Source organism: Protopterus annectens, chromosome 13.part0, assembly GCF_019279795.1.
Source record: "Protopterus annectens isolate FY-2018-M chromosome 13.part0, PAN1.0, whole genome shotgun sequence".
Classification (NCBI taxonomy): Eukaryota; Metazoa; Chordata; order Ceratodontiformes; family Protopteridae; genus Protopterus; species Protopterus annectens.
The window spans coordinates 375496880-375520471 of record NC_056747.1 but is presented as its reverse complement, the minus strand read 5'-3'; the positions used below and the strand labels follow the sequence as shown (position 1 = coordinate 375520471).

General features: G+C 38.8%; 1 protein-coding gene across 1 annotated transcript in view; it reads right to left on the bottom strand.

Annotated features, from left to right (window-relative positions):
• PLK5 (polo like kinase 5 (inactive)) overlaps nucleotides 1–23592 on the bottom strand; it is a 74512-nt gene that overhangs the window by 43975 nt on the left and 6945 nt on the right. Inside the window, exons 3-10 of the mRNA XM_044053985.1 lie at nucleotides 20438–20554; nucleotides 17581–17710; nucleotides 16661–16748; nucleotides 15123–15218; nucleotides 13848–14046; nucleotides 12823–12961; nucleotides 11265–11350; nucleotides 948–1065 (exon numbers count right to left, since the gene is read on the bottom strand). Of these exons, the coding sequence (XP_043909920.1) occupies nucleotides 948–1065; nucleotides 11265–11350; nucleotides 12823–12961; nucleotides 13848–14046; nucleotides 15123–15218; nucleotides 16661–16748; nucleotides 17581–17710; nucleotides 20438–20554 (973 nt within the window). The remainder of the gene's footprint in view (nucleotides 1–947; nucleotides 1066–11264; nucleotides 11351–12822; nucleotides 12962–13847; nucleotides 14047–15122; nucleotides 15219–16660; nucleotides 16749–17580; nucleotides 17711–20437; nucleotides 20555–23592) is intronic.

The window sequence follows — 23592 nt, the reverse complement described above, 5'->3', positions numbered from 1 at the left end:
TACTTTCTGCAGAAGACAATCAAAGGGGCTAAGCACTTTGTAAAGACCCTGGGAGCAGTAGACAAACCAAAGGGCAGAGCTCAAAATTGATAGTGTCTGGTACCTGCTCAGAAGTGTAAGTGGCTTCAGTGTGATTCCTCTATGGGAATATGCAGGTATGTGTCTTTTAAATCTAGGGTAAGCATGAAGGCATTTGGAGAGATCATGGGCAAAATTTTTGAAGGGTCAACATCTTGAATTTTGGAACCTGTAGGAATTTGTTGAGTGCAGACAGGTCCAGTACAGGCCACCTTGTGCCTTCCTTCCTGGGAACCAGGAAAAGTCTAGAGTAAAAAAAACCTTCCTTTTAGGTGTACTGGAACCGGTTCCACCGAGCCCTGAGTGCATAGCATCTCTAATTTGAGTCAATGCCTCTGTTATTTGGTTTGGGGAATGTCTGGGAAGCCTGAGGGTTTCAAGGGCTGCTTGAAATTGAGTTTGTAGCCCTTTGAAATAATGTACTGGTCTGCAGTAATGCCAAATCTATCTAGGACTCTTCTTTCTTTATCTGTGGGCAATGGGTCTTTGGAAGAGCTAGCTTTGACTCCTTTAAGGCCAGGGGTCACAACCTCTTGATCAGGTACAGGATTCTTGAACTTGAACAGATGCTTGTGTGAATCCAGAACCCTATAAAACTTGTCAGGCTTTGTTGGGGCAGGAGGCAGGGTTTCTGGCTTCAAAGAACAGTCCTGAAATACATCATCCACTATCTCTAAAGCAGGAGGTATGGCGAGGGGGTTATGTTCTGGGAGCAGTAAGCGGGCATATGATAGTCTTTGTATTTTATAAGGTTTGTTAACATATTAGTGACCAGATTTGCTACAGAAAAGTGGGCACCTGATGCTAAATCCAAACATTTTACTGTATTCACCCCACAAAAAAAAAACAGCCACAGTTTATCCACTTACATTCACAGCTAGGTCGTTGGCTGCCAAGTGACCCCTTCATCATCAACTGAATGGCAAACTTGGATTGAACCACCTCTTGTTGCATGCTTTGCTGATTTACAAATTCCACTGTGCCCACCTATGTAGAGTGTGAATAAAGAAAATAATTATTACAAAGGTTTTAGTCTGTGCTGCAGTGTTTAACAACAGTTTGTCTGTTTACTTATTAAATGGATTACTGCACTGATGCAAAACAGATCAGTTTCAGCCATGACCAAAGTCAAAGGTAAGACAGGCATGCAAAGAATAAAAATAGAAGCATCTCAAACCCAAAACATTTACAGCAATTAAGGACAGCATGCCCCACAACATTTTAAACATCATTTTGGACAGCTGAAAAATCATTGCTCCATCATCACCTGAAATGTCTGATTTTGTAGAGCAACTAGGATTTGCCTCATACTTTTGCTGTTTCTCATAAAATATTTGATTTTCTGGTAAACCACTAAAAACTGCAGTCTCCCAGTAATGTCAAACATTAGAGTTGTATACTTATCACTGACATTGTTTCAGAAAGTGCATATCGATGCAAAACTTTCGTTCTATTAACTTTTAAATGTCTCTGATTTGCCCTCTCTCTCCCAATCACACTTCATGTTGATAGAAAACCTGTTTCATTTAACTATATAACAGCTCTGATTGTGTCCCTTCATACTTTTTCCCCATTCCAAGTAGTTTATTTTATTTTCTGGTAAAATGTCAATGATTAGAGTCAATGCATATTGATGTAAATAAAGCCTATTGTTCTGTTGATTATTTAAATGAATTAAAAAAACAAAAGAGCAGCCTTTGTATTGGTGTAAGAGAAGCCAGGACTGCATTCATGAGTAACTTACGCATGTCCCGTGTTCTTCATTATTGTCCCCTAGTATGTGCATTTCCCTACATACTACAAAAGCTATAGCTCTTCACAATCGTACTGACCAATCTACCTCAAACACACTTATGAGCCTGTGTGGACATACATTGCATTTCAAGAGATTCATTTATGGAACAGACATGTGGCAAAAACATGAGTGTCAAAAAGAGAAGACACCGACAAAAAAGAGGGTTAAATTATGAGCTGCTAGCATGCTTCATAAGGCATTTGTGGGTTCAAATATCTGAATTTCCACTTGCACTATATGACTCGGAGCAAGTCACCTAATAAGATGAGATGGGCTTATTTTATCACCAATAAATATTACCATAATCTACAGAAAAGATGGGGTAACATTCAATATGCTAAATGAAACAGTGCTTATCCAAACTGTTTCCTGCCTCTAGGTCAATTAGTAGTGCAATTAGTTTGGAAATGATAGGGGGCAGCAATTTTGTCCTTAGCATAAAATTAAATCATCAAAACATAGAATGCTCCAAATAACACAAAAAGGATGATCTTTTTAGAGTGAATATAGAAAGATAAAAAAATAAATAAAAATGTCAAATTTTTGCAGGAGGACAAACCCCCCCCCCCAATACCCCCACACTCCCTACTAATTATATATATCATCATTGAAATAGTACTACAGCAGGGAAAGGCCAAATTCTCAAACCCGACTATACCATGACCTCGAATGCAAAGCAGCCGGCAGACTGAAAAACCTGTTGTTCTGTTAACTTTATAAGTGAATTAAAAAAGACCAACCTTTGTATTGCTGTAAGAGAACTCAGCAATACATTCACTTTTACAAACTGCAACCATATCTATCTGTTTATCTATCATATATTATAGATATTAGTTCCCTACAAAAGGTTGTATGTGTGTGTGTTTGTGTGTGTGTGTGTGTGTGTCTGTGTGTCTGTGTGTTTTGTTTGATCGACAGCTATTTAGTTAACCATTTATGATTGACTAAGCAGCTGGTTGACAGGTGTTCGAGAAGGAACAACTCCCACAGTTGGGGACTATGCCCTTACCCTGTGTTAGTGCAATATGTGAGTAAATATATATAATTACCATAGGATATGAGGAGGGGCAATGTTTTTATTTGTTTTTTTAATTTAAAATTTTGCATATACCAAGGCTGTTTCTTGGGGCATTTGTAGTGGTGTGTCAGTGTTGGCATTTTCGACATTTTTATGTGAGTGTTTTGCATGCTTACCACAGCCCACAATCTCATATTCAATCCTACAAACTGTCCCTCTCTGGCCACTGCCTTAAAACTCTACATTCCAAACTGCTTCCTTAGATCCGAGAACCAAAATCTCCTTCAAGTCTGCAAACCCTCACGCCCTCCTGGCCAACTACAACTATCCTGAACTATAGCTAAACAATGGAACATCCCTCCCCCCACGGCTACGCAATCTCTCCAACCATAACGAATTCAAATCTCACCTATTCTCTCATCTGTAGTCCAAATGGGAATGCCCTTGTCACTCACCAACTTAATCACCCCAACCCCTTTTTATAGTGCTCTCCTTGAGCATCCCCCAACCCCTATACTGAATGCAGGTGTAACACAGTAACTACTCTGGTGCACTTATACTCCTCATACACCCGATTCCACATCCTATCATACAGCTACCTTTTCCACTTACTGTATGCTTATCTCTATCTCATTCTCAACCCTTTCCTAACTTACTATGTTCTAGAACTAGATGTTCGACACTCAATGTACGCTAAGTCTATTTTGAGCAAATTATCCTTCCTTGTGTAATGACTAGTTCAATAACATACAGCCTACTCTAAATTTAACAGTATTCAACATGTTCTTAAAAAGCAAATCCCAAGAAGGAAAGACATCCCTGATCAGTATCAGTAAGAAACTGAGGTCCCTCATGAAATCATCCAAGGCTAACTTCGAAAGAAAAATAGCCAAGGATACAAAAGATAACCACAAAGCCTTCTTTAGCTATGTTAAGAATCTAAGTGGCAACTCACAGATATGCACTGAACTAGTGCAAAATAGCACAAAATATACTGAACCTACTGATATTGCCAACATCCTGGCAGATAGATTCAGTGCAAAGTTCACCCCCTTCTCACCTACAAAAGGGCCCACAACAATACCGGAAAAGTGTAGTGTCCCAAAAATCACAGACGCACAGGTGAAAACAGCCCTTTCAAAAGCCAAAAACACTGCGTCAATGGGACCAGATGGTGTCCCAGGCTGCATCTTGCACGAACTACAGAATGAACTAACCCCCCCACCTAAACACGCTGTTCAGCCTCAGCCTCTCCACAGGCTACGTGCCCATAGAATGGTGCACAGCAATGGTTATTCCTCTCCACAAAGGAGAGGGCACAACTGACCCTGATAACTATCGCCCCATAAGCCTGACTAGCCTGGTCTGCAAGGCTATGGAGTGCATCATCATGGAACTCGTTAACAAAGACACTGGGAACCTCCAAACACTTGATCCGACCCAGTTCGGTTTTGTTAAGGGCAGATCATGCCTACTAAACCTGGTTGACTTCCTCGAGGCAGTCACCAAGGCCATAGACGAGGGAAAGGTGGTTCACACAGCCTACCTTGACCTCGCCAAGGCTTTTGACACCATTAATCCACTCGGGTATTACAGAAAAACTCACCAGCCTGAACATAAACCCCTATGCCATGAGATGGGTTGCCAACTGGCTTACAGACAGAACTCACATGGTAAGAATAGCGGGCTCCAGGTCCGACTCTAAACCAGTCACAAGTGGTGTCCCACAAGGCTCGGTCCTAGGACCCCTACTGTTCGGCATATATTTCTCAGAAGTACAGGCAAACACAGGAGGACTACGGCTAACCAAGTTTGCTGATAACTGCAAACTGGGAGCAATAATTGACTCTCTGGCTGACACGGACAGCCTCCAAAAGGGCCTTACTGAGATGGACACCTGGTGTCAAAGTCATGGCCTCAAGCTAAATGCCAAAAAATGCATAGTCATCCTGTTTGGGAAAAACAAAACACCCACGAATTACCACATAGGTAGCAGCCCCCTTAATACAGAAGAGGTAATAAGAGATCTGGGGATGCAGATAGATAGTAATCTCTCCTTTGACAATCATATTGCCAAAGTAGTTAGGAAATCCTTCTATGTGGCCCATCTAATTACTAAAGGGTTCGCATCTAGAAATAAAGAGGTTATAGTGCCCTTCTACTCGTCACTCATTAGACCCATGATAGAGTACAATGCCCCATTTGGGATGTACCTCACAAGACACTTCCAACAGCTGCAAAGACCACAAAAGTGCCTCACCAAGAGGATTACTGGTCTCAAACATATGTCCTATGCAGCCCGACTGAAAAAACTCCGGCTGTACTCAGTGGCATATCGCTTACTCAGAGTTGATCTCTGCCTGACTTACAAAGCCATGTCCAACTCAGAATTGATGGACATGCTCCACCTAAAGAAATCCAAGTCACTGCGAGCCACACATTCTAGTGAGCTAAACCTCGCCACAACAATAAATAGAACATGCTGGAGGGATAGATTCCTGTCACAGAGACTCCCCATGGTTTGGAACAAAATTCCAAATTACATCAGGCAGAGCCCCTCACTAACACTCTTCAAGAGAAACCTTGACGAGTGGATGGGTAACAGAAAATACACCCCTGGGATCACTTCATTGGCTCTGCTTGACAGAGGATCAGTTAATTAATCAATGGGGCGGCGAAAGCCGACACACTCTGGCTAGGCTTATAAATGTCCTTGGGCAGATAGCCTAGTACCTACCTATGAACCTATCAACCTATAACCACACATTGGCAGCCATCCCCATATCCCATAGCACACCGCACCTTACAAATACAGTAAACCACACGTTACATAGTGCACCACCACACCCGCAGATTCAACGTTTCCAAGTTTGGTCATATGCAGTTTTGGGCAACTGCACTTTCGACACATTCGTCTTGAGATACTGAAATTCGCTATTTCAGTATTTAGCGATTGTGAAGTGAAACCTATATATACGTGTTTGTGTGTACATTTTATATATATATATATATATATATATATATATATATATATATATATATACGTATGTATATATATATATATATATATATATATATGTATTTATATATATATATATATATATATATATATATATATATACATACACACACTTTTTTTATTTATTGTGGGTGTGTATGAGATTTGTATATTGTTACACCATTTTAAGACTAACCCTAAATATCAGCACAAGCTGTTACAATAGCTACACTTCAGAAATCTAAGCACCTGTAAAAGCTTGGAATTAAATCCGCTCATTGCAAACTGAAAGCTGTATGCAGTAATTTACATCATTAAAGGATAAACAATCTTTAGACTGTTTCTCTGCATTCATTACATATGGTCACTTTCCTGGTGACCTGATGAAATTTACCCTAGTAAGTTTGAATACCCTCCAGGTTAGAGGCACAGTTGGACCAGCCTGGTCAACAAGACTTATATATACACACATATGCTCACACAGAAATAAATACATACTAGAGCAATGAAACAGCATTAAATCAGACATGCACATCACAGAATATTGTCACTGATGTGAAATATGGACAACATGCTCCCTTTGTGACAACATGTCACTCTACTTGAGGATGGGGCTAAATGCTGGAGCAAAAGCCTTGGCTAGAGGATGTTATGTTGCAAATTTATGCAATAATGATCCCACTGTGTGATCTTCAGAAAATCATTAAAGTTATACATATTTATTTGCAACATTCAATAGGCTTCTTATCCTTCCCTTCTATCCTTTATTTTATAATGTTTAATTATCTCTTACATACTTCAGAAAAATGTAAAACAAGATATGTGAATTAATCTGCAAAATGAGTAACTCCCATGATGGATAAGGGTAGAAGGTGAAGCTGACGGCTTCCTAGAGTGAAGTTGTTACAAACAGCACTGTGGCACCGTACTGCTATTATAATACTATTGTTGTTTCTTTTATGTGGTCAGTCAGGGTTCCTATTAGATGACTGAAGATGCATTCTATCGAATGCGTCTTTGTCAAACTTAAAACAACGAAAAGACAAAATAGGGAAAGAATTTGCTTGGCCGCTTCTGTTACTTTGCTGTTTTCGGCACTGTAGTGCGATCTCAGAGTTGGTATATTTAAGTATTGGGTGTGGGGTGCAAAGCCCCCACTTTATGTATTCTTTCAATTTTTTTTCTTTTTTTTTTTTGGAACAGCAATTTTTTCCCTTGGAAAAAATCGCTGTTCTGAGCTTTCGAGATTGTAAGCTTTCACTTACATGGGTCAATTATTCATTGTTCACTTTTTTAAGCGTTCGATGATATAATATAGACACCCGTCAGTCATGTATATACACTACTGCTCCTGAATAATATCATCACTATCACTATGGTTAAACAGCCAGTCAGGTTAGCTGAATTTGCATATTCACTGTATAATTCATATTAAGGAGGTTATCATCTTCCTGGTTATTACTGAAATCAGAAGTGGGAAGAGAAGCAGTGACAGCAGGATGCACTGATGATACCTAATGACTGCTGTGTTAGAATGAACAATACATTTAACTTGACAAACATTGCCTTGCTTCCCCAAGAAAATACCAGTATCCCTCAAGATATACTTAGTTAACAAAAACTAGGAAAAAAGAAGTTGACCCAATGGCATTTAGGGTAGGGGTGTACTTGACTATGACTTTTGGATGCATAGAAAAGGAAAAAAATGAGTATCTGAGGTACACCTCTTCTTTTTCGGGAAAGTAAGAAACTAGCACAGCTTTGGCTTACTTTTGGTAAACACTGACGGCACAAACATCCAGACAGCTTGCAAAGTAGTTTTAAGAGGCTTGCGAGTAATATTCAGCACGTGTCCAAAGGAGTAAACGCAACATAAATAATATCAATAACACTACACTATCAGTGAGTAGAAACTTGCAAATCATGCATGATGTAAGTGCATACTTCATAAATATATAAATGTAGAAGCATATACTATATCCATAACATCCATGTATGTTATAGCAACATCAATATGTAACAACATACATTACATGTATGTTGAACAAATATAAAATTTGCAGGAAAACACCATCCACCAACATTAATGTGCAGGACAACACACAAGACGCATGAGCCAGCTGCAGGCTGTACCAGTATCTGTGTGCAGGAGCACATATGGTATGCATGGCAGAAACACCCAAGATATGCGCCACTGCATGGTGCATCCACTTCAATATGCAGCAGCAGATATGATATGCATGCTAATGCCTGTTGTATAAAAACTGATCTGTAAGAGTAAATATGACATAGATGACATACAACATTCAAAAACACACAGGTACTCCAGCAAGGCCTGGACTATACCTGCACCTGGTTTGTCAGCCACAGATTCAGCTTAGATGATAAAAAGGCAGTATACAGTTGCCTTTGAGAATTATATTACCTTTACTGCAAACATTTACTTGTAGCACTCTCAAAACAGTTACAATTATCTGGGACTTGAGTACCTGTAATAATAACAATCTCTTTTTGATCAACTTGTTCATTTAAATTCTTCCCTTATTAGTCATATCCTTTAATTCAGTGCCCCTTTTGGAATGCATCTCAACTTGAAAAAATACCCATTTTTTTGCCAAGATGATTTTTGGATGACACCATGTAAGCTACCCTGAAAGACGAAAAATTCTAACCCTGTGCTCTTATCTCATATAAACTCCTGATGGGTGATCTCTGTTTAGTCTTTCAAGCATTGAAAGCTCCTTCCTTTTTTGACTTCCTCCACTTTCAAAGAACCAATGGTATGTCTACCACTTGGGCGAGAGAATTAAATCTCCATCACAAAATCAGTAACACTGGTTGGCATAACAGATTTATAACCCAATGCATTTCCCAGCCTTTGGAATAAACTCCCACTGCATATCACACAAAGTAAGAGCCTACTGAACTTCAGAACTAGACTTGATGATTGGATGGGGACCATACATTCTTGTCTGGGATATGTAGACATATTATGAACAGGAATAACTAATATATTGCAAAAAACACAAGGGATGCTGTACATAATCTTCCTGAAGGCCCTTCAGCCATAAGCTTTGTGTACACCTATGAACCTGTACTGATGAAACTGGACTCCAATCACACAAACAATTTCTATATCAATATGAAGGAGCACATATGCACAGTTTCACTGCCTGTTCCATGCACTATGAATACGAGTGAAAATATAGGATGACTAAATTATGGATGCTCAAATCATTGCAAATGGTTCTCAGTACCAAGCCAAAGGAGGTCTAATAACCAGGCATGCTACCTGACAGCATATGAAATGGATAAATTGATTGAACTGTACTGTAGGGTAAGGACGCCCTCAACAAGAGACAGAACTAAATTACGGGGTAAGTAAAGTGGAAGGGACATTTGATTTACTGGACAAAAGGTGTAATGGGACTGATCATGTTAGAGAGGCTTCCATAGGAAGCAGACCTGGGAACCTGATAAGTAAATTAATAAATGAATATAACAAAGATAAAAGTTTGAAAAAGGACTAGTTAGCTTTCTTGTTATAAAATGCAAGACAATGAAATAGTAATGACCACGTGAATTATACTTTTAGTCAGAAAATATTTCCTTTTAATACTCTGCTGAGCCACTCAGATTTAACACCCAAAGTTTTATGACTCTGTTTTCCTCCAAGGTACAGTTGTTCTACAACTACTTGCCCTTATACAAGAAAAGAATCTCTCAACCCAGGCTGCCTGCCTGACTGTCACACTATTTCTCTGTATTGATTAAGCAAGAGAAATCTGATGCTTCTCAGCCACTAAATGCCAAAATGAAACATATCACCATTAAATAGAAATTCCGAATATGATCACGCAACAAGAATTTGCAGCTGTAGATTATTAGCTAAAAGGCAGCAAAAAGTTTAAAATACACACAGAGTAGCTGGTTCAGTGAATTATTAGCAATTAACAGTTCAGAAACTGGGAATGGTACAACGGTTGACCTCAGTACATTTAAGTAATTATGTCAATATAAAAAGTGAGGCCATCACACTAGAAAGGCCTCATGCTGCAGAAAACAGAACAGTCACCCTTCTTATGACTTCTTCTGTCTAGCTTTACTCTAAGTGTGTAACAGTGTAATGTATGTAATCAGCTAAACCTCCAGACCTTTCTGCAACAGAACTGCCAAAGCACATTATCATTCTTTAACTTAGCCTTGTAACTTCTCTGTTACCAAATATGGACTTAAAAAGCTTTCTTATTTCTCCCATCTTTAATCAGGTTTCTGTATTCTTACAAATGCTGCATATAATTCACCTACCATAACAGATGCAAAATATACCCACTACTCTTCCAAGACTCCAGGGCCTTCAGTAGTTTGTGAATGCATTGATGGCTGCTGGATAAAATAAAAGATTTTTGTGGACAGTCAGTGGCATTGTCCTTCTATGGGGTGACAAAATATTTTTTAACATTTTTTCTGGTCTCCCACAGGACATCATTTAACTGGGACGGCCCTCGGTGCCCCATAACCATGCCAGGTCTACCAGCTTAACTCCTACCCTCCCACCCCGGATTTACTTCAGTACAGCCAAGGCCTGTCATTGCTCCTAAGGATGTCCTGGGGACCTGGCCATCTTTGCATGTGTCCATAGGGTGTTTCTTTGTATACCCTACCCACTACCTGCCCTGCTTCTCACACTCATTGATTCCAACTGAGGGCAACTCCCCTCTTTGGACTTTGTCTTCCCTAAGAGATCGTCATAGACAAATGTCCTTCCTGCCGCTCTGTCAGTCATTCGAGCTGCTAATCAAACCCGGGTTGACTGGGCAGCAGTCAGGGCTTTATTCATTTATGCCACCACAGCAGCAAAAATATTTTTTAACTTTTGGTCTTCCATGATTCAATACACATCAAATAAATTGGGTACAAGTGTCATAAACAATGTGCAATAGGCACAGTGTGTCAATTTTACACAGTTAAATGCGATGTGGTGTCAGTGCTATGTCTATGCTTACCAATGCTATGTCTATGCCTACCAAGTCTTTATCCAACTTCCCATTTTTGTCCCCCACAATATGTACCTAGCGTCTTGTCCCCCAAAATATACCTAGTGACTCTTACCACATCTTTACATCACTACCCAGTCTTGTTCCACACGGCATATACCTAGCATCACTTACCCGGTCTTTACATTCCTTCCCATTCTTCCCCTACAACATATACCTAGTGTATATGTAGGCAATTAAGGAACAACCTGCTTCTGAACAGTATTCACAATGAAAGAACAAGATACTAGTTACTTCCTTCTTAACAATAGTGTGAGTCATATAAGATCCCAATACAGTTAACCCGGAAGAGAAAAACAACAGCAGTTTATAACTTACCTGCTTGTCTTCTTTTGAAAGTGACGGCTTCCTTAGGTTCATATCAGCGCTGAAAACTCTACTCTGACCTTTGACCGCAGACTTGTCTGTAGTGAAAAAGGAAAAGGCCAAGTCACCCTACAGGGACACAGAGCAGTAGACTTTTCTTCCGTGAATGCAAGCACGGCAGCAACACACATCAACATGGTCAGCAAGAGTACACATCTGGACAAAGGCAGCTTCTGAGAATAGCTATACACAGAATGAAAAAAGCCATAGAAAATCCTTAAGTGACAGTTATGCACTTTAAATATAATGTGGATTCAAACGCATTGAATATACCCCAGATGCTATGCATTGGAAATACTAACCCATTTGCTCTGTTTACTATTGATTCTTACCCTGTCAGTGTCCTTCTAGCACATTGACACCAGGGAAAATGGTGACAGTTAGTTCTGTTTTTCATACTTAGACAGTACACGGATACACAGATCTGCTCAGATGACTTTCTTGCATAATTTGGTAATGTTGTACTTCTGTGCCATCTTCTAACATATGATGAAACAGACCATAATTTCTTGCAAGCACCTTCTTGCACCACTAAAATGACCATTGGGCATAGCTTTTCAGATGCAGTAGTAATGGTGCAGATAAATGTATCCTAGAAAAACTAATTTTTTTTATCTGGAATGTTCTACAGCCGAGTATAGCATCAAAATTTTAATGAGGATAGAGCACCATCGGTACAGAAATATTGTTCATGTCTCATCACCCATGCTAGTATCATATTGCAGCAATTTATGAAGCCATACAATGCAAAGTATGCAAATGTGCTTTTGTTTTCATATTGTTGTACTGCCTCACCACTACTAATTTCAGGCATTCTTAATCTGTTTGCCATTGTCCATTACTACATTCACTGTAAAGCCATGTAAACATCCTTAGGGTGGGATAGCAGAAACTGAGTGACCAGGATCATAGCCATGATGCTGTAGCCACTAAGAGCCTTTATTTTATTTCGTTCCTTTTCACTTTGTTAACAGTTCACACAGTGCCAGCATTCGCCCGGGCATCACCTGCAGCTGCAGCAAGCACCAACTGAAACTGTTTGACTTCCTAGGTTTGCCTGTCCACTTTGGTGAGTGACCCACTCAGAACTATACAAGTCATCCTTTAGATTATGTACTATTGAATTCTGAGAGCAATTTTAAATAAGGATCTAAATTACTGCCAGCACCAATGAATCACTACAGATAGGCATCAGTAGCAGATTTGCCTGTGACAATATTTAAAGAATGTCTTTTGGACAAAACCATTTAACCACTGCTTACTGCAAGCAACATTAGACATCAGCTAAGTAAAGCAATATAAAAAGTAAATAAGAAGAGGAAAAACAGCATCTTCTACGATCCACGTGTGCAGTGACATATAAAAATGAATCGTTTCATGCTCTTTATTACACAAACAATACAATGTATTTCTATCTGCTTACAGTCTGAGAATACAGCCATTGTATATCTGAAACTGTTTAAGGTGTTTAAGCTAAGTCTACAGAGCAGCATCGCCTGAATTACCTTACCAGTGTTTTTTCCTTTCTGGAGCTCTCTTCTGAACAGGATTCGAGCTGCCTTATGGAGAACTTTATTCATTGGGTTACAGACAGCAAACACCGGGGTAGAAGAGCAGATGTTGGAGGAAAGCCTTTCTGGTGTTACACCCTACAAAAGAAGATAAAAACTGCTAAGTTAGACATTGCTGGGGTTTGGGATGGGGACTTAGTTCAGGCCTGTACCAAGAAACAAGTTAAATGGACAACAGGGGTTAAGGCATATAAATGCAAACCTGTAATGGTGACGCCCACAATTCAAGGAGAAATGGCTGCCTTCACAAAATGAGCTTGGTACACCGGGAAGAAATGGCTGCAGCAGAATCAGATTAAGTCAGAATAACCTCTCTAGTATAACTTAGACAAATACTTTGCAGAAAAGCACAGCAGCTGAAAGTATCCACGTTTTCCAAGTACTGATGGGGCTCCCACTGAGTTATTTGCAGAAAGGAACTTGGTGCATTGCTCATTTGCTTTTCGCTTAAAATATGTGTGTCTGTAGAATGCATGTTTATATATTTATAGTAAGGACTGAAAATCTAGCATTCTGATTATATTTCAATGTGGCAGACACAGTGCTTGGTCACATGCTATGTTATCTATGCTGTCTGCTCCCTATCATGGTTAACAGACTGCAGTATGTGGAGATGGTTGGGGGGGCACCGACTGGACAACACTCAGTATTTATGAGGTTTCAGTGTACTGTTATGCAGGCAGAGAAATCACAGAGGATGAAAACAGGCTTAGATAACATGTGGCTAGATGAAGGTAGACCTGTTCCGGAAAACAGTACTCTACAACTATTCTCTGTCTCCCATCCTACTTGTCTCTGTAACAAAAAAAAAATACTCTAGCAGCACTTAAAAGTGTAGGATTTGCAGTTCAAAGTTCTCTCACCCCCCATCTACTCCACTTCTACCAAAGTATCATACAAATACTGCCCATTCTAAAGTGGTCATGTCATCGCCTGGAATACTTTGCCATTCTCGGATACAGACCTGTGAAAAGAACGCATGCTGGATGACCTCATCAAGACAGGGTCGATCTCCTGGGCTCTGTGCCAGCAAACTTGCAATGAGATTCTGTGCAGCTGGGGAGATGTTCTCTGGCATGCTATAGTGCCCCTCTCTAATACAGCGATACATTTCTTTCACAGTGGTAGTTTTAAAGGGAGAATGACCAGCCAGCATTGTGAACCTGGAAAAAAAAGATAGTATGAATCCTGTTTGATGCTTATAACAGTATCCGACTAATTGCTTGTTTAGTTAACTGTCAACTTACTCTGGCATGTTTTGTAAATGTATTTTAACAGACCAGATGTTATTGTATTTTTTTTACTTTCCTATTCTACACTGTGTGGCAATCTAACTTTTTCAGTACAGCTACGGCTAATCCACAGTCCTCACGAACACCTTTGCATCTCATAACGTATTTAGCTAAGTACAGGCTTTACACATTTAATACCATATGCAGTGAAATGACAAAATATAAAGCATTTACTTGGGAGACCTGAACTGAATAGCGAGGTGTATCTCCTATCCCAAGAGCATATCAACTACAAATCTAAGGATAAGATCAAGGGTGTAGCCAGGCATACTCTCTGTACCCTAAAGATTTTCATTTTTTTAATATGTTAGAAACATTGGGGCTTTATCAAGTCATATTATGTCTACAACCATCTAGATGAATGCTTCTAAAAACATGTATGTAGCTTGCTTACAGAGAGGACTGCAAATCTAAAAACAATACCTCTAATAATTTTTGACTGAGCAGTTAAAAATGTTATACACATTAAGTTTTTTTTGGGGGGGGGGGTTGCAACAGCTCAAGTGGCATGACTATTTTTTAAATGCCAGGTGGACTGGGAGGTAGCAATAAGCATCTGTGAGTACAAAATGGAATTCAATGACTACATCCCTGAATAAGATGTGTATGTGATACTGAAACAATCAGGCAAAAATACAGTAGGAGGCTGTACTGGGTTTATGTCTGGCTACACCAGTGCCAGATTCTGTAGAGTAGCTACATGAAGTAAGAGGCCTGGTTTTGTTTGGATTGAAAGAGGGAGTAAGAATAGCAGAAACAGGTATCAGAGCAAAAAACTAACATGAAAAAAAAATGTATACAGACAAAGGTAAAATCTAACAAAAAATCAAATAGATGCACCACAGGTAAATGATAATTAATCACAAATAAAAGTTTATACTGGAGGGGAAAAGCATTGCAAAACAGTATTTCGCTAAGCTGAGAAAGCAGCATATTGTTATACTCACATTATACAGCCTAAAGCCCAGATCTCGGACTTGAAAGTGTGTCCTTTTTTATTAATAACTTCTGGGGCTAAGTAATTAGGAGTTCCACAGACAATGCTGGAAGAGAAGGAAAAACAATACAACTATTACTTTTTCTTACATGAACAGGAAAAATATAATCAGAATGACCTTTATTGCTATCAGATAAAAAAAACTCAAAAGCTTCCTCTGGCATTAAAATTAGCCATTTTCAGTTGCACTGTGCCATTTTTTTCTTCTCTTTTCTTGTAAGTACTGCCACTATGATGTTCTTTAAACTATCAAACAGATAAGGATGTACTTAATGGGAAATAAGGACCCCAGGACAGCTAGCAAGCAGACAGACTGCTTCTGTTGGTAGATGGAAGCGGCAGCCACATTTTTCTCATGTGGGTTAGACAGTAGTTAAGTCAGTTGTCATGGGAACTATAACCTTCAGACCTGGGTTTGAATTCCACAGTCTTACACACTATAACATTCTTAGCAAGCCACTTAATCTGTCTGAGGCTCCTGATCACAGACAAAAACAAGTAACTAGTCAATTTTATGTTTAAGTGTGTGTGTGTGTGTGTGTGTGTGTGTGTGTGTGTGTGTGTGTGTGTGTATATATATACATATATATATATATATATATATATATATATATATATATATATATATATTATGTGTGTGTGTGTGTGTGTGAGGGGGGGTGAGGGCTGCAGGGTGTTCAATATTTGTTCTTCTCCTGCATTTTCAGTCTTTTTTTTCAATCTTGTGACTCGGCAATGTGGATCTTGACATTTCATTAGAGAGCTGATCTTTACATCAGTATGCCTATTTTACTTTTCAGCAGCCTTAGAAAAAGGTTTTGTAAAAAAAAAAAAAGTAACGCAATTTGCAAAGATGATATAAAATAAAATAACTCCTGAGCTTATCTCATCTGCAGGGTTACCACATGTCCCCCTCTTTGTGAGGTGACTGTCCCTCTTTGAGCAGTTGTGTCCTGCAAAATAAACCTAGAAAGCGGCAAATGTCCTGAGATTTTAGGACAAAAAATATTTCCTAAGTTTTCTTTAATAGTTACATAAAACAGTTATTTTGTATCCGAAACATTTAAATATTATAAGAAATAGCATAAGCAACTCAATTGCTACAATAAAAAGCTTTTATTTTGACAAAAAAGTGAAGTTCTGTCCTCTGCACTGGTTGTTGGTATGCTTTGTCCTGCAAAATCTTGTGTTTCTACAAAAAATGTCTACCTTTGGGCATTTGAAAAGGTGGTAACCCTACTAATCTGCTCTCCTTTGACTATCCCCACTTTCAACAAAATCTGTTAGTCATATCTTGCACCCTGTGTGAAGCGGAGCTGCTTCCTTTATTAGAGGAATTCAGGTCATGTGATGGCATTGAATGCTCATGGGAAAAAATTTGTAGTATCTTGGTATGAATTGAAATATCACTGAAACTAAACATCTTCTAGTAAGGGAATGTCAATAGAAATATAATGAATTAAAAGGACTGTATAAAAAAGTACATACCATCTTTTCCTTTCAGCTTGGCCCACCTTGGTAGCAAGTCCAAAATCCCCAATTTTCAGCTCCATGTTCTTAGTAATGAAGAAATTACCTGAAATACAGAAAAAATTCCCTTAAAATAAATATTCCTTAAGGAAAATAATAATGAAATTATTTAACAATATGAATTTCTTATATTCTCAAATTCCTGATAAAATATTTTACAGTTTTCCAATATGTTGTGACTTTTACAGTTAACTTCTGTGTCTGTTAATCACACCATTAAATATGAGCACTGTTTACATTTGTTTGAAAAACAGAAAAACTCATTATAAATTGCATACATTCTTAATGCCTGCTGCCTATGTGTAACTGATTTTTGATAAACAACTAAAAACTCTATCAATCTGCATAGGGTATTTATGGCAGACACAATGTGGGACTGACCTTTTTCAACAATGTAACTCACCTTTACCTGAATAAAGGATTGAAAATGAGATTGTGTGTGCATTCTACATACTGTAGCAAGCAGAGGTCATGCAAATCAAATCCCTGTCTGAAAGATCCACTTCAGTGCCCTTGTAAAGTACAACTCTTGAACAGAAGGTTCAATTTTGCCATGGCAATGACAGATCTCAAATATGGACATGAGAATGTGCTCACTAACAAACACGGTTAATTAGTTTTCAGTGCAAGAATAATGGAGAAATGCTTAGTCCATGTAGTCTGCACCACTCTAGAAAACTCCTACTGTTGTCTAGTTCAACATACTGGCTTGTCCTTCTCCCCTCTCCAGACATGCTGCTTCTCGGATGTCATCAGAAGACGCTCTACGTACACAATCTATGCTTAAATTGCTACCAGTTCAGCCAAAATAAATGGAGTCCTTTCACTTCACCCTGTATCATTATTTTAAAACTGAAGAATAAATGTCTTGTACTTACTTAACTTCAGATCTCGATGAATGATGCCTTTTTGCTGTAAATACTGCAACCCTCTTACAATCTGTTTCATGTAATATTGGACTTCTGGTTCTGGTAGAACCTTCCGAGCTTTTAATATATGAGCAAGAGACTGAAAGTGAAAAGCAGGTTGAAAAACATGATTATTCACACATTATAGACTTCAAAAAGTTTAGCTGATTACTTTTGTTATCCATACTACTGTAGTGTATGTAAATGTGCTCTCAGTAAATGTAAGGCCTACAACATACAGCAGTGTAACATGCAGTAGAGATTATACAGTATACACCCACCTCCAACATCTGTTGGGTAATCCACCCCATATCACATCAGTAAATGTAAGGCCTACAACATACAGCAGTGTAACATGCAGTAGAGATTATACAGTATACACCCACCTCCAACATCTGTTGGGTAATCCACCCCATATCACATCAGTAAATGTAAGGCCTACAACATACAGCAGTGTAACATGCAGTAGAGATTATACAGTATACACCCACCTCCAAAATCTGTTGGGTAATCCACCAGTAAATGTAAGGCCTACAACATACAGCAGTGTAACATGCAGTAGAGATTATACAGTATACACCCACCTCCAAAATCTGTTGGGTAATCCACCCCATATCACATCAGTAAATCTCAGGCCAGTTATAGAGGTTGAAACAACTACATTTCTTGACATTAACCCGGATAACCAATTTAATTTCAATTCCAGGTGAACAAAACAGCAGCAAAAATTAGTATCACCTTGGACTACCTATACATGACTAAATCTATCCAAACAGGTAAAGCTAGAATCTACACACACACACACACACACACACACACACACACACACACACACACACACACACACACACACACACACACACACACCTAGATCCTGTATTATATCCTATTCAAGTACTCCCCTCACTTCTTTAATAATTAACTTCACAGTTTCAAAGAAAAGTTTCTAAAGTATAAAACAGTATCACCCATATTGCTTCTGAGCACAGCAATCATACTCATCACTGTCTCTGCATGATCTTGGTTGGCTTGGATATAATCACTACCTTACTTCTAAACTCCTCTGCTACAAAAACTGCCTGCCTTATATAACATTATTAACTGGAGGGCTTTTCCACAGAGCATTAGACAATCTGGACAGCAGCTGGTCCACATTTCTATATCCTTCAATAAGTTTGGTGACTAAATGGTTTCACCACTTTTTGTTAAATTCTGGACTAAACTCCTCCCAAGATAAGAGCCTCCAAAGATAAATGGACAACTATAAATCAAATGTTTGGGAAAAAGTTCTTACCCTTAAGTTAGTCAGGCTGGCCTCTCACCTCAGCAGCAACTAGAAATGTGACTGTGGCATTACCTGAGAGCTTTATTTTGTTCCTACTTTACAGATACATAATCCTTGCTATACAGAACTCCTGTGCAACTGCTGGACCTAACCACTTAAACTCAACTGCGTCCTTTTCACTTGCTGCATTTGCTAATATTTTTTATTGATACTTGCTTAAAAAACTTTACCTCATGCAGCACATATACTCTACTATGTTTAGGATTATGTTATGTACATTACTTGAATTATGTCGTGTATTATTTAATTGTATACTGTTTACTGCAACTTGCTGTTTCTTGTCGCCGGTTGCTATTTATTGTCTCTGAATTGTCTTCAGAGACTCCACTGGACATTCCCAGTCAGCAAATTTAAGCACATAACCTGACAATATAGCACCTTACATTTTTATTATCTCGGTTTTCACCTAACTTTCCATATTAAGCACTACAACTCAACAAATCAACAGCCCTTTTATACCATGAAAAACAGTCTTGTTATTAACCAGAAATAGACAATGTTTTCAGAAAGTCACTGTTTTTTTTCATAGCCAAAACATTACAGTTCATTTAAAGACTGGAAGACATGGCTGGCTTAACACCTTAACTTTGATTCCCATTTGAACATCATGCACTAGACAACCGACCCTTAAACCCAGTGCATTCTGCTCCGTGTCTGCCAAAGAACTAATGCCAAGGCAGTCCTTCACATCTGGGGTCATGGGGACATTCTCTAAGCTAGCAATACTGCCAAGTCCCATACTTGTCTGGATGGACCACTTTTCTGTTTGCCAACAATGCTTTTGTTTCCTTTCTACACGTTCCTCCCACCTTTAATGGAAACTCCATCACCACATTGCTCCTGTCTTCATATTTTTTCCATTCCCTGATTTCCTGTCCTATCATCCTGCATTGTCTCACTTTCTTTACAAAGTAAATCTCCTTGTTTCCTTTCTTCAAAGTAAACTTAACTGTGGCTCCATCTGATTACTTAAATGCAGGATCATTGCCAGAGAATGAAAAGCCTATCAGATCTCCGCTAACAGCTAACCCCTTCCTACTAATCATTTCCTACGATTTCAAGGTCTATCTCATGTCTGCTAGGGTTTAACCAATAAGGCATAACATAGTATGTAATGCTGTATGTTTTCCATAGTCATGTGACTTGTTCTGACCAGTTATGATTTCACATTCCCTGACAATCAGTGCTAGAAAAGCTAATCGCCATCATGAAAACAACGCACATAAAAGTAACACAGCTACAGCACGGCCGTGTACTAAATATGTCTTTCCATACCACTTTGAAGGATTCTTCTTTGTGCTAGTATACCAAGTAAAAAAATAAATATTTGTGTAGACAGTGTGAACTTCTGTGTTAGATTTTTCTTTTCTTTTCTGTCTTTGCTAGAATGACAACTCAGCTACTACTTCCATTGTAAACAGTGTTCAAAGGACTACCACTATACATGACTTACCATGGAAACAAAATGGAGCCACTCCTTACCTTCTTGCTACAGTACTCTAGGATCATGTAAGTATTCTGCTCATCCTCAAAGTGGTGAAAGAACCTGACAATATTCTGATGATGCAGTGTGCTGTGAAGTTCGATTTCCTTTTCAACCTGAAAATTAAAACATTTTTTTCAGTTCATGCGAATACTTGTTTCCTCACATTAAACTACATTGACTGTTGTAAATTGAAAACATTATGCCACAGAAAATGTTATCCCCTGGTGCCCTATGAAATTAATGCACTACAACAGGTGTGCAAAAATCCCCCGAGGCTACCTTCTGGAAAACGCATCATAGCACACTTAACACATTTAATGAGGTGTTCTTTGCCTTACTTACCTTCTGGTAGGGCTAAGAATTAATTGTCACTACTTCTAACTATCAAAATGAGTACAATAGAAATCATAGTTGTACTGTTATCACACAGGTATATCACGTTTAAGCGCTGGGTAAGCCTTCAGTATATTGCAATGTTCACATAGAAAGAAAGACCCAGTACTTACATCCTGTTCTGCTGGCCTACTGCAGGGTGTGACTGTGATATTCACTGCCCATAGTTTGGGATATCATATGAAATTTTACAGGACAAATGAACACTGTGTTTAATATCCTCAAACTCATTACTGTTACAGAAGCAATACCATGCCATGGATATGAACAGCTGAGCCTTATATGGAGATGATCAGCTACAGACAACAATGGGAAGTAAAAGCCAAGGTTTTGCAATGTGTGTGTGAATGACACACCTTATTGAGAGTCAGTGTGGAAAATTCCTCTGATCCAATGTGCCAAATGTTAGTGAATAATGACAAATAAGAGCAGATCAGTTGTTTTGGAATCTAGGAAGACTATCTATAGACAAAGATTTCCACTTATGAAAACTCCAGTTGTTACCTGAGAAAACAACTTATATAACTACTTGTGACATGCACCAGAAATTTGTGTGTGTGCCTGAAAGCTACTCTATTCCATGAAAGTTTTTTGCAGGTACATTGTTAATTTTTATGATGGTTTCACAGTTTGTAAATAAAATAAATACAAATCCATACACATAAATATAAATGGTACGAGTAATGGAGAGAACTGGGTAGATGCAGAAAAGAATGCTAAGGTTTACAGAGCATGCCACACGAAAATTGTCACCAGTCAGTTTCTCCTGTGAAGGATGTTGCTATCTAATAACTGTGTGCACATGTCACATTGTTCATGGTGTGTGTAATGTCGTCACTTGAGCTTAATCTAACTATAGCCCTGCAAGCTGATAGGGAAGGGACTAAACTCCAGGCGGTTATTTGAGATGTCATATTATAAATGTGAGATAGACAAAGTCTGCACACGTGCACACACACATATAAACACAGCACCCAAATTTGTTATTCAGATGTTTATGATTTTTATTTTGTCAATGCAACTTTCCACACCTCATTACTTTACTTAAGGGATTTCATCTGAAAATGATCCAAGCATGTGATGATATTTCTGCAAGGATTTTTAAAAGATTTTAGTTTTTCATTCTCAAGCACATTTCCCTTGCAGAGCCTAACATGAAGATTTACTGTTCTGTTTTTCAAAAAGTGCTTTCTAAAGTACAATATCAATCATAGACTGGTTCTGAACCCTTTTTGCTAGTGGTTATACCACCACACTGAGTCCAACGTGGTGATATCACATTAGAACTTCTGTGACACTTCCATGCTGCTTTCTAGCACATCTTGTTTTTTTCCCCCCATTAACATGAGAGGTAAGAAGCTGTGAAGCAATGTGTGTGTGTGTGTGTGTGTGTGTGTGTGTGTGTGTGTGCAGTTTTGATTTTTATGACAGGGTGAAAACATGGGAAGTTCAAGAAACTTGCAAAAAGTGGTGTCAGCAGATGTTCCCTAACAATAACTAGGTGTCAAAGATTGTGATGTTGCAGCAAACTACACAAAATAAATGGAATCTTGTTACAAACAACTCATTACAGACTTGTGTGCCATCTTATGTTTTAAAACCTTGAAAATAAAACTACGCTCTGGTCAGCATATTCAAATTTCTGTAGAAATTATCTTTAGGCATATATACAGAAGCATGTTGGGCAAATTTTCTGGCAACCTCATTTGTACTTTTTTCTTTCTTAGCACTTTTTATTATTCATGACTGTTCAACATTAACAGTCTTTAAGTTTATCCTTGCTGCCACCTGACTTTCCAAGCTGCACCTGTATTGTGAAAAATGCTTTCTGACATGTACAGTAGGTGAGACTGAATATAGGGATCATATCTTGGGTGAGTATATAGTAATGTGGCTCTAGGCAACCAATATTTGACAGCGTCAAGGAAAAATGTCCCATACCTCAATAGGATGCACTCCAAAAAGTATGACACAGCATAGCTCTGTGACCACCAGATCCTGTTTTCCAAGAGGCAATCCACAAGAAAAGCATCTGTACAGGCACTCTGATCTCTATCTGTCAACCTCCACTGCCACAAACCTGAGCCTGTGGGGCTCAGTCCTCATGAAACTAAACAAAAGACAAATACTTTGCTTTTGCTGAACATAATGCCACAACTATATTTGTGTTCTGGAAAAAATACTGTTTCCCTTTTTTCAATTGCTCTGTCTCTGGCATTTTAAGACAGAAATATATTTAGTTGTGACAAGTTGTATTTCCCTCCCAGAGTCCCTGAGCTCTTTAGCCCTCAAGTTTGCCTGTGACTGTAGCAGACAATTCAAAGTATTTTGTTGTTCTGGCCTTTGAAATGAGTTCCTGAAGTGCAGCCCAGCTTCCTATTTTCTGCGAAAGGATACATAACCCCTAACTCCCCAAACATACATATTCAGGTACACAGCTGTAGAAGTGACTTGCAGTATTAGAGTCAACGCCAAAACATTACATTGTACAGAGGTAGACAAGCAGGTACCATCATACTGGGTACAGGGGTAGACAAGCAAGTACCATCATATTGGGTACAGGGGTAGACAAGCAGCTACCATCATATTGGGTACTGCCTACTTCCCATTGTCCTCTAACTTAGTTGCCACTTATGATGCATTTTTGTTGGATAATCAGAGTCATTGCAAGGCCAACTGATAACAGGTAGTGGGTAGCATGTATATACTAGGTTAACGATCACCAGAGCCTTTATAAGCCTAGCCGTGCAACCCAACC